The 14,320-nt window shown below is 30.5% G+C and overlaps 1 protein-coding gene across 7 annotated transcripts in view; it reads left to right on the top strand.

Moving 5' to 3' along the window:
* The window catches only part of TBC1D5 (TBC1 domain family member 5), a 164,354-nt gene extending 153,255 nt beyond the window's left edge, over positions 1-11,099 (top strand). For all 7 annotated transcript variants that reach the window (XM_076482280.1, XM_076482319.1, XM_076482265.1 and 4 more), the window contains 2 exons: positions 1,913-2,086; positions 8,449-11,099. In XM_076482280.1, the coding sequence (XP_076338395.1) occupies positions 1,913-2,086; positions 8,449-8,787 (513 nt within the window). In that variant the 3' untranslated portion in view covers positions 8,788-11,099. The remainder of the gene's footprint in view (positions 1-1,912; positions 2,087-8,448) is intronic.
* Positions 11,100-14,320: the final 3,221 nt, after the last annotated feature.

Here is a 14,320-nt window from a genome sequence, read left to right as displayed (position 1 = left end):
ATCTGTCAAAACTATTTCCACATTTGGCTATGTCAATCCACCTTGTGAAGCACTGCCCTGTATGTACCACAAATTGAAATACAGTTTCTCCAATGTTATAATTTCTCTGAACTTCCAATAAAAATCTTCTTTGGTAAGTTTATAGCATTTCAGTGATGCCACTTCTAAGCTTTTTCCTGTGAGAAGTGGGCAGAAACAATGACTGCCAATTCACTTCTGTTTGTATTTCATATTTCTTCAGGAAAGTATCCGTGTCATCTTTCTTTTTATTAAATTTGGACTACTTATGTTGGCAGGCCCTGACCTGAACCCATTGTGATTCTTTGGTTCTTAATCATTCTGCTGGGTGAACTTTACCATCTGAATTTGTGCTCTTATCCTCTCTGTTTGTAATCTCCTTTTATTGTTTCTTCCTTTCTTCTCTGTCCATGCATTTCTCTCTCTTGATCTTGTTTAACAATCACCATCTTTTAGTCAAAGTTACTTATCAGTCTCTATCAATTTATTTAATCAGTCAACAGTGTAGTCAATATGACTACAGTTGTGCATATGGAGGCTTACTTCCACTGTCATTCATATTCTATTCTACTACCATTTGTCAGCATATAATCTTGGCTAACTCACCAGATATCACTTTTATAGGGGCAGTAGATGTCTGTGACTTGTTTGTGACACATTTCATCAATAAATGGACAGCACAAAATCCATTTGTTTTAAAATAATATGTTCGAAACATGTCAGATGTGCATACAAAAATGTGTTTCACTCTTAGTTATCATAGTTGTATCCAGAGCTTTAAATAATTATCTCTTATTCATCAGAATCTATACATGGGAGCTCAATTACTTTAGAATACAAGATAAATTATTTTCCTCTATTTCTGTTATTAGAAAACAATTCAATTTAGAAACTGCCCATTACAACTAACTTACATGCAATTTAACTTCACTTTTACTTTCACAAACTTCACTTTGCTCTCTGTATCTGCACATATTTATAACATGCAACAGAAATATCTAGATATCTAGCCCTCTAGTAACAGTAGTATGACACATAAAAAATCTTAAAAGCTTACAATAAGATAACATAAACAATAATACAAAAACCTAATATAATACAACAATTAAACTACACACATAGCATACAACTTGTACAGTAACATAATGAAACTAATCATAAGTGTCACTTTTAAATTACTTAACTTCAAACATTCTTGTTTTGAAAATTAAATAATCTTTAAATTTGAAATCACTAAATAATTACTCTGTTAACTGAACAATTTTGTTTTATCTACGACAATTATTCAGAATATTTTTTTCTTTACTGAAGTAAAAGAAACAAAAGATATAGATAACCTATTGCTATTTTTCAGATTTTGTTCAAATAATAAGAGAAGAGCTGCTAAGTTGTTTTTTATTTGATATATTAAGTTAAATCATATAACTGCTCTGGGACCTTTATAATAACCTAACTAAGTTATTCTGTCAACAACTGTTTTTTTTTTAAATAATTGGACTAAAATGTTGAATATACATTTATATTTATAAAATTACAGGGTTAGTTGTTCTTGATTTGGAAAGTAACTCAACATAAAGCTGTGTTAAATCAAATATGTACAGAAATTTTGTGCCTGAGTAGACGTGATATATAAAACAATAAAATTCATGACTAATAACAGAATTGGACCTGTCAATGCTAGTAATATTTTATTATTTAATTTAAAGTAGAACTTTATAGGCTTTATTTAGTATTTGTTTTATTAGTTTTTGGATGAAAAACAGTTATATATATTCTAATTTTAATGACGAAACTGCTATTGAAAATATTTTTTTAGGGGTTTTGAAATACACAAGGTATTTTAGAATACAGTTACTTGTAATATATGATGTACAATTTGGAATTGTTACTACAGAGCACAGATGAAGAGCTACGAGCATTACGATCTCAAGTCTCCGAGATTCAAGCGATGAACATCTATTGTTGCAAGAAAATGACCCATCACCTTGGACTGCTTCAAGACTGTATGTTGAAGCAGTCTCTTGATCATGAAGATGAAATGTTTTTAGCTGTTGCTGGTTTGAAACGAGTGAGTTTTGTGTCATAGCATCAAGTCTGTTTTGATATTAAATTAAAATGTAATGACAATATTACACAATAGTCATCTCATATGTATGAAACGACTATTGTGTAATATTGTGTAAGTCATTTTTATAGTTATATATATGTGTGTATATGTATCTCTTAAATATGCATGATAAAAATTACAAATTCTCAATAATAGATAAACAAACCACATCCAAAATCTAAATGTCTAAGTTATTAAATCATCATGCATGTATACACTGGTTTGACCAATTTTTAAAATCTTTTAACAATGTTAGTTTAAATTGTATATTCTAAAGTATTTACAGTAAACTAATTTTTAAACGAGATTAGATTTTATAAATAATAGTCCTTAAAAAGCACTTTTTGGATTTCTTTTTTTTTTTATCAATATGTTGTTTAGAAAATACATACAGAAAAAAATCTTGTCATATTTATACTCATATGCTTTTATTCTCATGCTGTCTTATTCATTTTACAAAAAAAATAACTATTACAAACAGTAGAGTTTAAGTTTCGTATTTATACACAGCAATAAATGTATGTAAGATTCATCTATTTGTATGCCAAATTTTATAGAATGATTTTGTGGAACATGCACAGTGTCAGTTCTAAATTCTGTAGCCTTATAATCCTTTGGTACAATGTAAACAACAATAATATAAACAGTAGGTAATAGTAAAAATACTATTATTCAATAAAATTATGATATAAAAAGAATAACTTGCGAATTATATCTGTAATTTTTACATAAATTTACTTTGGTATGCATTCAGATTTTGACTGGTATGTCCTACAGAGTTAACTGTACTTTGTAAGAATTATTTTCTCATGCAGTGGCATTATACTACAGATTCAAGCTGTGGGCAACACTTTATTACCCATGTGTCTGGTTCATTGGAGATTCCTGATTGTTTGATAAGCATGATATTGTGATTTACCCTACATGGAAGAATGATGTTTAACTATAATTCTGAATTTAGTTTGTATTTCTCGCATGAAATGTGGCAAGCTTTTAGCAGTACATACAAATATGTTGTGCCAAAAAATCAGATGTTTTACAAATGTATAATTACTCAAGATGGGTCTTTGAATTGCTGACAACAGTCTAACTTAGCCTTTGGCATGTCAGTGTAAGGTGAATAATAATAATTATTTCTAGTTTCAACAGAACTCAGTAAAAGAATTTTGGAACATACATGTACAAGACTTGGTTATCTTATTCAAGGTAGAGAGTACAAAAGTTGAGAATTTTCATCAGTTGTATTTTTTATAGGTTTCTTTTGAAACAAAGGAATTAAAACTTAGCTATCATAAAACTTTGATTTATAGCATGCATTATAATGTTAAGGTATGATAGAGAAGTTGTTTAATTAAATTTTGAATGTAACATAATGACTTGTGTAGAGAGGAATTTAAAGGGGTACCCACTGTGAACAACAAACTCGGTATAAAAATATCAAGTCTATATACACATTTACATTTGTAAAGTACTTACGTTCTAGCATTTAATGCAGTATGTATATCTTCAACAAATTTGACAGACTTTTGGGAAACATTACAGATCTTTTGTGAACAAAATTAGATTTTTTAATAAAGAATTTTTAATAAAAATTTATATGTGAATATATCGAGTAGTCTTGTTTTGTTATGAGTCTGAGTGCAAAGTGATATTTAATTAATAAGTAAAAATACTATTCTTCATCTTAAAAATCCCAAATTCCATTTGCTTAATCTCAAAAACCTATTAAATACATTTCAAATATTTGTTTTCAGTAAAACATTATATTTTATCTCATATTTTTCAACCCTACCTCTATATAAAGTTGGTCAATTTGACTGATCTTGTAACCACCAGGTAGCTTTGAACTTGTAACATTAAACTATTTATGCTTAAATTTTATTGTTTTATTACTCTTTGAACCATGTATAATTACTATTTGTACATTATAAGTTGTAAATAACTTGGAGAATGTGGGTCTCACATTATGTTATCAAATTGTGTTATTCATGAGCTGCTAATTTATGTGACTCATTAAAGTGTTTTTATTACATTATTATTTATTTTACCTAACTTAACTAAGCTAAATAAATTCCTATTTTTACATTTTAATTACTTTTATAATAATAAACATAGAATACACATGGAAAATGGGAAATACAGTACTTACGTGGACCTTTTTTCTTTTATTGTCCAAATTTCTAAATTTAACATGGTAGTAGTTTTGGTTTTTAAACCTCTATGGGAAAAACCCGAGAGGCAAACCACGGGTACTCAGAAACTGTTGTTCCTCTTAATCCCCATACTCATTCATAGGTTAGGCCTGTCTTGAAGGATAGTGGAGTATCTTGTTTTATGTGTGGGAAAACTGAGAAATCAGAAAGGTTGTGGAGAAGGACAGCTGAGCCATATCAATTCTTTTACTGTCAACTGTTGTTGACACTTAAATACATGATGTACCAATGGGAGTAGTGTACTAACTAGTTTTTATTTAATTACATAATGCACCAAAGAACATAGAATAATGACATTCAGAAAGTAGGTAGTGTTTCTTAACTATCACAATTGTTTGGCTTTCTAACTTTATGACAAAAGCCCTTTCAATTTTATCTAAACTAATCAATATGTTTCTTATGAGAACTAAGCTTAGAATAAGAGAAATTGAAAATTCTTTGTTCAGAAAACGATGTAACATACCACAGATTTCTGTTGGTTTTAAATAATATAGTTTTAAATTTAAGAGAAAACTATTAATAAATCCTGAAAGAAAGGATGTGACAGGTGGGTGTGGCAAGAGGAGCCTGATTTTCTAAGGATGTGACAGGTGGATGTTGCAAGAGGAGCCTGATTTTCTAAGGATGTGACAGGTGGATGTTGCAAGAGGAGCCTGATTTTCTAAGGATGTGACAGGTGGATGTTGCAAGAGGGGCCTGATTTTCTAAGGATGTGACAGGTGGATGTTGCAAGAGGGGCCTGATTTTCTAAGGATGTGACAGGTGGATGTTGCAAGAGGAGCCTGATTTTCTAAGATGTGACAGGTGGATGTTGCAAGAGGAGCCTGATTTTCTAGGATGTGACAGGTGGATGTTGCAAGAGGGCCTGATTTTCTAAGATGTGACAGGTGGATGTTGCAAGAGGGGCCTGATTTTCTAAGGATGTGACAGGTGGATGTTGCAAGAGGAGCCTGATTTTCTAAGGATGTGACAGGTGGATGTTGCAAGAGGAGCCTGATTTTCTAAGGATGTGACAGGTGGATGTTGCAAGAGGGCCTGATTTTCTAAGAGATGTGACAGGTGGATGTTGCAAGAGGAGCCTGATTTTCTAAGGATGTGACAGGTGGATGTTGCAAGAGGGGCCTGATTTTCTAAGGATGTGACAGGTGGATGTTGCAAGAGGGGCCTGATTTTCTAAGGATGTGACAGGTGGATGTTGCAAGAGGAGCCTGGTTTTCTAAGGATGTGACAGGTGGATGTTGCAAGAGGAGCCTGGTTTTCTAAGGATGTGACAGGTGGATGTTGCAAGAGGAGCCTGGTTTTCTAAGGATGTGACAGGTGGATGTTGCAAGAGGAGCCTGGTTTTCTAAGGATGTGACAGGTGGATGTTGCAAGAGGAGCCTGGTTTTCTAAGGATGTGACAGGTGGATGTTGCAAGAGGGGCCTGATTTTCTATTTGATGGCTCTGTAGCCAATCAAAATTGAAAGTTATAAAATTATGCTTCATCTGAGTGATGTACCTTACAGTTCATACTTACTGTATGGGTTATGAATAAATTAGAGAAGAGGGTATGCTTGTAGAAGAAATGTCACATTTCTCACCCAGAGGAAATTCAGGATTTTTTTTAAAATACTGCCTTATAAAATTAAGAACTTAAACTTATATAGGGTTAAAATATGAATAGAAAGCTTAATTAAATTTTGAATGTAATCACTAAAATCCTTGTGTCATATGCAGTAAAGAATATGATGCGAAGAGGATCAATTTTTTTTTTTTTACATTTGCTGTAAATTATTGTATTTTTATTCAGTATTTTATTATCACATCTAATTTACTTGTTTTTACTCAGTTTGTTTAGAATTAAAATACTGTGCTCTTCAACATCCAGTATAAGTGTGTGGAGTTTGGTTTCGATCAGAATTAAGAACAAGATTCTGATATGTAAAAGTTAAGCTACAATAAAAGTTAAAATGGAGATTAGACTAAGTATGGTTTTAAAAGTAAGGGATTATGAACCTGTTATGTGTAAATATTATATATCTGTAATCTTTTAATAACTTAGAAAATGAATATATTCTAATTTAGATTTATTAAATCTTTTCACCTCAGGGTGGTGCAGTTTGTATCACTTCGACTGGGAAAGGACATTTATGCAAAATACATAGGATAATTCTGAGCAATTTTCTCAAGATGTTGCAAGATTTTGTTAAAGTTTATTAGTATTGTGTGTTAAAAGAATGAAATTATTTTCATTACACCTTTCAAATTAAAGCGTTATTTATCTGTGGTAGGCCATTGGCAATCAAACTGTTGAAGCAGTTAAAGATGTTTTTATTTTAAGTGTAAAAATACTTTTCTTCTTCATATGGTTTTCATATTTCAGTTGCATGACCTATATGACTTACTAAATGGATATTAAAAGGTTTTTAAGCCTATATTTTATTTTTCATTTTCTCAACCACATCACTATCCCTAGCTATTATTATTAACATGGAGTGCAATGAAATAATTAAAATTATGAAATAGAAAAAAATGAAGCATACTTCTTTTAGAATATTTTTAAAAATGTCCCTTTTCTTAAATTTGTGATTACAAGTCTCTTTCTTTTTATGTATAGTTAAGTTTCAATGTTTTATTCTTCTTTTTTGTATTTTACCACCCATTACTCATCTCACCATAAGTCAACAGTGTCCTTGAGGCATAATACAATGTCTCTGACAGACATGCCCCTCTGACACCACGTATAACATATACTTAAAAAATCTTTAAACCTAAGTTATGCATTTTAAAATATAACTAACTAAAATATAATGGTAAGACCTAAATACAGTTTCAACTGTATCTCTAACTATAAAATATTTAGGTAAGAAACAACTAAGCAGCCAACAATATTATAGTTAGTCACATGTACTCTGTGGCAATAACTGTGTGGTAACTTAAAACTAACTGTTGTTAGATTATAATATACATTGAGCTCTTTCTTATGATTATACATGTGTATATATGTTGTTATACACTCGTACATGAGAGTATATGTTAATACATGTAAGTTGCAAAGTTCAAACACATCTGTTGAAAGTTGGTGTGACACCTATCTAGAGTTAAAAAATTACTTATTTTAACTGCATTTATTCAGAGAATTTTGAATGTTCAAGTCAAAAGGTTAAGTAAGCATTTTATAGGGTTGACACGTCTACATGATGTCATTGTATTACTGAAAATATAAGAGTGCCAATATGTCTGAAGTTTTAAGTATTTTTTTCTAAAGGTTTCTTTTGAAATAAGGACTTAAAACTTGGATAACATAAAACTTTGAATTGTAACATACATAAGTTTATAAAAAAGGTGTTTAATTAGGTTTTGAATGTAACATGATGACTAGCACAGAAAAGGGGTTAAAGGGTTAATTATTTTTAAAAAATGTTAGTGAAAGTTACCTGCACTTAGTTACATACTATGTATAAATACAGTCAGTATCTAACAAATTACAATCATTAGTTTTAGTGTAACTGATCTTTTAATTTGAACTCTCACTCTTTGTAATGGTACATGGATGAAATATGAATATATAGTTTTTCATTATTTTTAGTTCCCAGTTCATTACTCCACAAGTTTTTATCAAACTTAATGAGCTTTTGGCATTTTCATGTTTTTCAGAGGAAATTGAACAACGTTACCCCTATTATAAGTATGAGTGAAAACATACAAAGAGACATTTTATGTAATTAACATTTACAATTTTGTATTCTAAGATAAGAAGAACTGATTTAAAGAATTAGATTTAGTTGATCCTTGGAGGTATAAGTTGAGATTTTATATTTTCTTATGGTAAATATACAATATCTATAAGTAACAAGTTTCGAGTCCTTGCTATGAAACACTACATTTAAATATTTTTTTCTGTAAGAATTATTAAATTTTCTTATGAATTCTTGGCCAGAAGATGCTTGTTTGTATTTCATCTCTTATTTAGCCACATTAAATGCTGAACTCAGAAGTTTTTTTTTAATATATATTTCTGTTTATTTTTATTTTACACCTCTTTGTAGTTGCTCTGATATGCTGCAGTGAACATGTGTATTTGTAAGTAATCAGGTTTAGGCAATCATATACAATTCTTATATTTATAGGTGCGAGACATTCTAAAAGGAACAGTAAACTTTGCAGAGGAAGTGACTGATGAAGAAGATCTTGATTGTGGAAGTTCCTTTAATAAATGTAAATTCCAGAGTTTAGAGAAAGAATTCAAGAATTCAGGAAGTTTAAAATTTAAAACTTTTGATTCATGTACAACCTCCAATTCAACTATCTTAGATAATCCGTGTTCTCCTTTTAACGAAAGTAATTATGTCTCAGAAAACCAACAGTCTGTGTACACAAGCAGTAATTTGGCACCTACTGAAAATAAACTTCAGAACATTTTTCTTGATTCTCATAACATTCCAGATCAGATGGAGAGTCTAGAATGAAAAGGAATGGAAAACAAGTTATCTGTCTACATATATATATATATATATGTGTGTGTGTGTGTGGTATTGCTTATTTTGTGGTAGTATATGAAATGAAACTCTGAATAATTCATCTTTATTTTTACTTTATTCATCATTTTCTGCAATTATAATAGTATGAAACATTTTACAACACTCACTGAAATTATTAAAAGTTCACTATTTCCTGCTTTTAATATTAGGCTGTTTATCACTAAGATATAGGTATATTGTATAAAATGGCAGGTTTAAAGAAGTAGCTGCATTTAATTATTTCATAGCTATGGAACTTAGAAAGAAACAGTTATTTTATATTTTCAGTTATAATTTTTTGCTGATAAAAAGTAGTTTTATATTTAATAAATTTTTCAGGGCTGTACTTAGTTTCAGCTTGTTACCTTTTTCTAATTCATGATTCTAAATTAGTTTAATAAATTATTTCACAGGATGTGGAGGTTTAAACAAAAGAAGAGAAAATATAAATATCTAACATTATCAAAAATTTGAATTAGTGTTCTTACAGTTAAATAATATAATTTATATTTGTTATTAACCAGCCTGGTTACATTTGTGACATTATAATTTTCAACCTTCTAGTAATCAATTAATTATTAAAATGCATTTTCTCAGGTTTTTTGTACGTTATTTTTTTGTTAATTGTGAATCTTTTAAATCTTGTTGGATTTTAAAACAAAATTACAAAAAATGTATTTTTTCCCATAAATTTTTGTAAGTTTAGTTGGTCTATAAAGAAGCAAAAACAGTTTTTAAAGAATTATAAATCCATGTTAGTGATAGTGAACATCATTGGAAAAGCAGCTACAAGTTATAATATTAATGGCAACTAGATAATTCACACTGACTGAGGAAATAAAAATTCGAAGTGGAGTATTTGCCCACATTCTAATATTCTGCAATGAATTGTTTTTTTTCTTACTCCTTAAAGTAAAGGCTTGACTTGCATAATTTGTTTTTTATATTGACAGTTATATGCTAATTTTAGTAAACTATAATTAATCTGTACTTAAGATCACATCCACTGTAATGCTCCACAGCAGAAAATCCTTTTTGTTTATTATCTTTAATGACATACTCAAATACTCTCCTATTTCTAAGACACTAGAATAATATCATAAATTTTTGTATATGTACATTTTTTAAAAATATCCCACTGATGTTCCTTTTCATGTCTAAATTGATATTAATGTGCCCTATTGAAATATATATTTTTCAAATTAATTGATTTATATCCATATAAAATAGATTGAGCATTTGATTTGTAAATGAACTTTGTTGTGGCAGTTATTACATAAGGTCTGCTTTTTAATACAGTACTGTGTCAGGTAAATTAAATGGTTTTAACACATAAGTAGGAAATTAATTTTGATGTTGCAGACAAGACAGTAAAAAGTATTGGACTTACACAAGAATTAGTTATGATATATTATTCACTTGTTTTGATAACTAACCTTTTCATATAGGAGCTTAGCCTAATAGTTAAGGTACAACTAGGTGAGAATGTTTGTTTATAATTATGTCCACAATTTTCTAAATTTATGTGTATAACTCCCAGTTACTACTAAAATATATGATGCTTTGAAAACAAAATCAATTTGATGTAGGGTAGTACTTAAATTAAAATTGCAAATTACAGAATGAGTTATAGTTTATTTTCATTTCATGTGTAACTGTGTTAAGCATAAGAGTATGAAATTTATTTTTAAAATGTTTTAGGATAAGTTCATGCACATAATAAGCAAATAAGTGGTATCAATAAGTTACACAAAACAAAGCAAAGAGAATAATGGCTCTGAGATTCACTCCATTAGATAAATATTTATATCCTTTGTTTTTAGTTTTATTAACATCATATGAAAACCTAAAATAGTAGTCTATTATTATTAAATAATTATTGTAAATTTTGTATTCTTATTATGGTTTAAGCTACTAAGAAATTACTTTTCCTTTATAGAAAATATAGATTTTACTTAACATGATAATTTTAAAGAAGATCCTAAAATGATTCTAAAGTTGAAAATAAAATTTAACATTGAAGTACAGATGATTTTTGTTAATTGTGAATTCTTTAAGTCTTGTTGGACTTTAAAATAAAATTGCAAAAAGAAATGTATTTTTTTCTTCATAAATTTTGTTGGTCTCTAAAGAAACAAAAAAAACTTTTAAGCATGTTAGTGATGACAGTTGTAAGTATCATTGGAAAAGTAGATAAAATATTATTAGTTCCGTTATTATGAAAATTTGTTTTGCTAGAAATAAATACAAAGTTTAAGCCATAACTCAATGTGTTGCCAAGTGTCATTGAATTTATGGCCTCATTAATAACCCTGAACAAACCAATATAAACAAGAAAAGCTTCTTACAATGGTGAAATGTATTACAAGTATGATGTTTATATAGGGTTTGAAGGATATCTTGTATTAATACTATTTATCTGTTATTTTAAAGTATTCAGTAGACAGGCTGATTACGATATTAAAGTATAATTCTCAGTCTAGACTGACTATGTGGGAATTTTAATTTAATAAGAAAGAGAAGTAACACGATCATACAATGACCATCATATTTAATTACTGGTTTCATCAACACCATACTTTCAAATAAGCACATTTCAACTTCAACAAAAAGATAAAATCACATAAATAAAGACAGTTAGTGAAATTACAAATGGACGTAAAAAATGAAATTAATTATTCATAAATCTAATGTAAAAACAAAAGTGCAAAATTATAAAAATGTATTACCTTTAAAGGCTCAAATACAAACATGCCCCTAAAATTAACCCATAAAGGTATAAACCAAATATACATATAAACAAGGAAATGCAGTGGCTGTTAAAAGAAATTGTACTAAAATTAACTTATGTTATTTAGCTAAGTGTGGAGGTGTTGAATACCAAGAGTTGGTTGGATTAGCTAGTGGTCAAATAGTGCTCTTGTAAAAAGAGTGAGTAATGTAAGTATACAGTGTAGGCACAAGCATTAATAATTTTTTTAGTTTTAAATGAGAAACCAAAATGTTCATGGATTATGAATTTAACTAGCAAGTTGTGTTGTCAATAACCATATGTATGGGACCTGTAAAAAAAATATTTCTGTACCAAATCAGATTTGAAATACAGTGGAGTAGTTATTTAAAAACCCTAAAATTATGCTTATTGTACTTTCTTCACCCTCTTAGAATTACCAAAAATGGTCAAGTCCAACATTTTTGTTTGTCAATGTGTCTGTTGTCTGTAGAGAAGTATTTTTTTTACCAAATTTCATATAAAGTGGTCAGAATATGGCTGAGAAAATTACCAAAACTTCCCCAAATATGCTTTTTTCTGAGTTTGCCTCATCCCCCAAAAAAAGACTCAACGTGGCTAATCCAATTTTTTTGCATTTCAATCTGTTGGATGCACGAAAATTTATATTTGTGTCAATTTTTATCTTCATTTCTGTAAATATGACTGCAGGTAAGAATATGGGTTGTTTGCCTTTTCACCCCAAAAGATCCTTCAAAAGTTTCAATAAAAATCTATATATATTAGTGCCTCCTGTTTTAAAATTACCAAGGCTTTCTTTTTACAAACGTTTTTATGATTTTAGTATTGATGAGTATATTATCACACGCAGTATGACATTTGTTTTGCACCTATGATAGCTTCCGATTTTTTGTAACACAAAGCAGCAAAAGAAAAGTCAGATTGCATGGGACAGTGGTAATGTGATTCGACTTGAAGATACAAAGTTGATGTTCAAACATTTATTCAACCAAATTCTGACGTAAAGAGACTGTTCTAACCACATTTACAAAAAGTAAAATGCATATCCCCCTCATCTGACTGCGATAATTACGTCCGTTGAAAATTTTAGATTAACACTCCTACGAAAAGACGTTTCTGGTCCTGATTTCTCCAGGCCCGTTCCCCTGGCTGTGGTTTCGCTAGATAGTAGATAGGGACAGTGGGAATCTCCTTAATCCATTCATTAATGGATTTAAATAGCAATTTCATTTAAGTACAAAATTATTAGCCTAATATTAATAACCTTTTAAGTTGCTCTGGGGCCTATTAGGCCCCACTTTTCGTAGGAGTGTTAAACTTAGTCTTTATTTGTCGGAGGTTCCGTCGCGTTTATACTTTGGGTTGAATTGTAATTAGTTTTTTGAGAATATGGTTTCTCATTTTCCTCCATCTTCTAGCTTTCCAATGTCAAGTATCCCTCTATGAAATAACAGACCACGTGACCGTGTTAATAATTCCCGTATTATGGGAAATTGGCGTGCACATTTCAGATTGAAATTACGCTATAGCTATTTCTAGCATAGTGGAATTCCCCATTAATATTTTGTTTTTGAGCAGCAGATCTAATTATTTCTAAAAAAGAAAAAACTTTCATATCATGAAACTTAAGATAATTTCATTGGATTTAAAAATTACAGGTTATGAAAATTGTGTTTCTATAGTCTAAACTACATGTTATACTGCTTAGTAAACTACATGTTATACTGCTTAGTAAACTGTACCCCTCACTGCTAAAACGGTCCTGGCATGGCCAAGCGCGTAAGGCGTGCGACTCGTAATCCGAGGGTCGCGGGTTCGCGCTCGCGTCGCGCTAAACATGCTCGCCCTCCCAGCAGTGAGGGTGTATAATGTTACGGTCAATCCCACTATTCGTTGGTAAAAGAGTAGCCCAAGAGTTGGCGGTGGGTGGTGATGACTAGCTGCCTTCCCTCTAGTCTTACACTGCTAAATTAGGGACGGCTAGCACAGATAGCCCTCGAGTAGCTTTATGCGAAATTCCAAAAAACAAACAACTGCTAAAACTATAAAAAGATAGTGGTTGTGAAAGCCTTGCAAATTTAAAAAATTAGAAGGCAGTGCATCCTGTGAATCAAGAAATTCAGAAGAGTTTGGGCAGAAGTCATTCAAAATGGCATCAGTAATAAACTCCAAAAGAAGGCAATTTTCTCACAATTGGTAAAAACAGATATTTTAGTAGAAGAGAAGAATTTGAGCTGTGGGACCTAGCATCAAAACGAGGTTTGCGTGATTCCGCGGGTTGGTAACATCTCTAACAAATCCGCAAAAACAGCATTTGCCAGGAAATTATAAGGGTTTTCATGTGGGAGGTAAGTCGACTAATTTTTTTTTTTTTTTTACTTTGGTTTGATAATTATGAACCCTGAGATATTTAAACAAATAAACAACAGCTTTATTTTGATCATAGATCAAAAACCAATGTGTGTACCCAATCTGAAAACTCTCTTTTCCTTCTCCAGATAATCTGAGGGTCGCGGGTTCGCATCCCCGTCGCGCCAAACATGTTATGCTCACCCTTTCAGCGTTAGGGCGTTATAACGTGGCGGTGAATCCCACTATTCGTTGGTAAAAGAGTAGCCAAAAGTTGGCGGTGGGTAGTGATGACTAGCTGCCTTCCCTCTAGTCTTACACTGCTAAATTAGGGACGGCTAGCACAGATAGTCCTCTAGTAGCTTTGTGCGAAATTCAAAA

The sequence above is a fragment of the Tachypleus tridentatus genome, chromosome 2 (assembly GCF_004210375.1).
Source record: "Tachypleus tridentatus isolate NWPU-2018 chromosome 2, ASM421037v1, whole genome shotgun sequence".
In the NCBI taxonomy this organism is placed as follows: Eukaryota; Metazoa; Arthropoda; class Merostomata; order Xiphosura; family Limulidae; genus Tachypleus; species Tachypleus tridentatus.
This window is presented reverse-complemented; position numbering and strand designations above follow the sequence as displayed.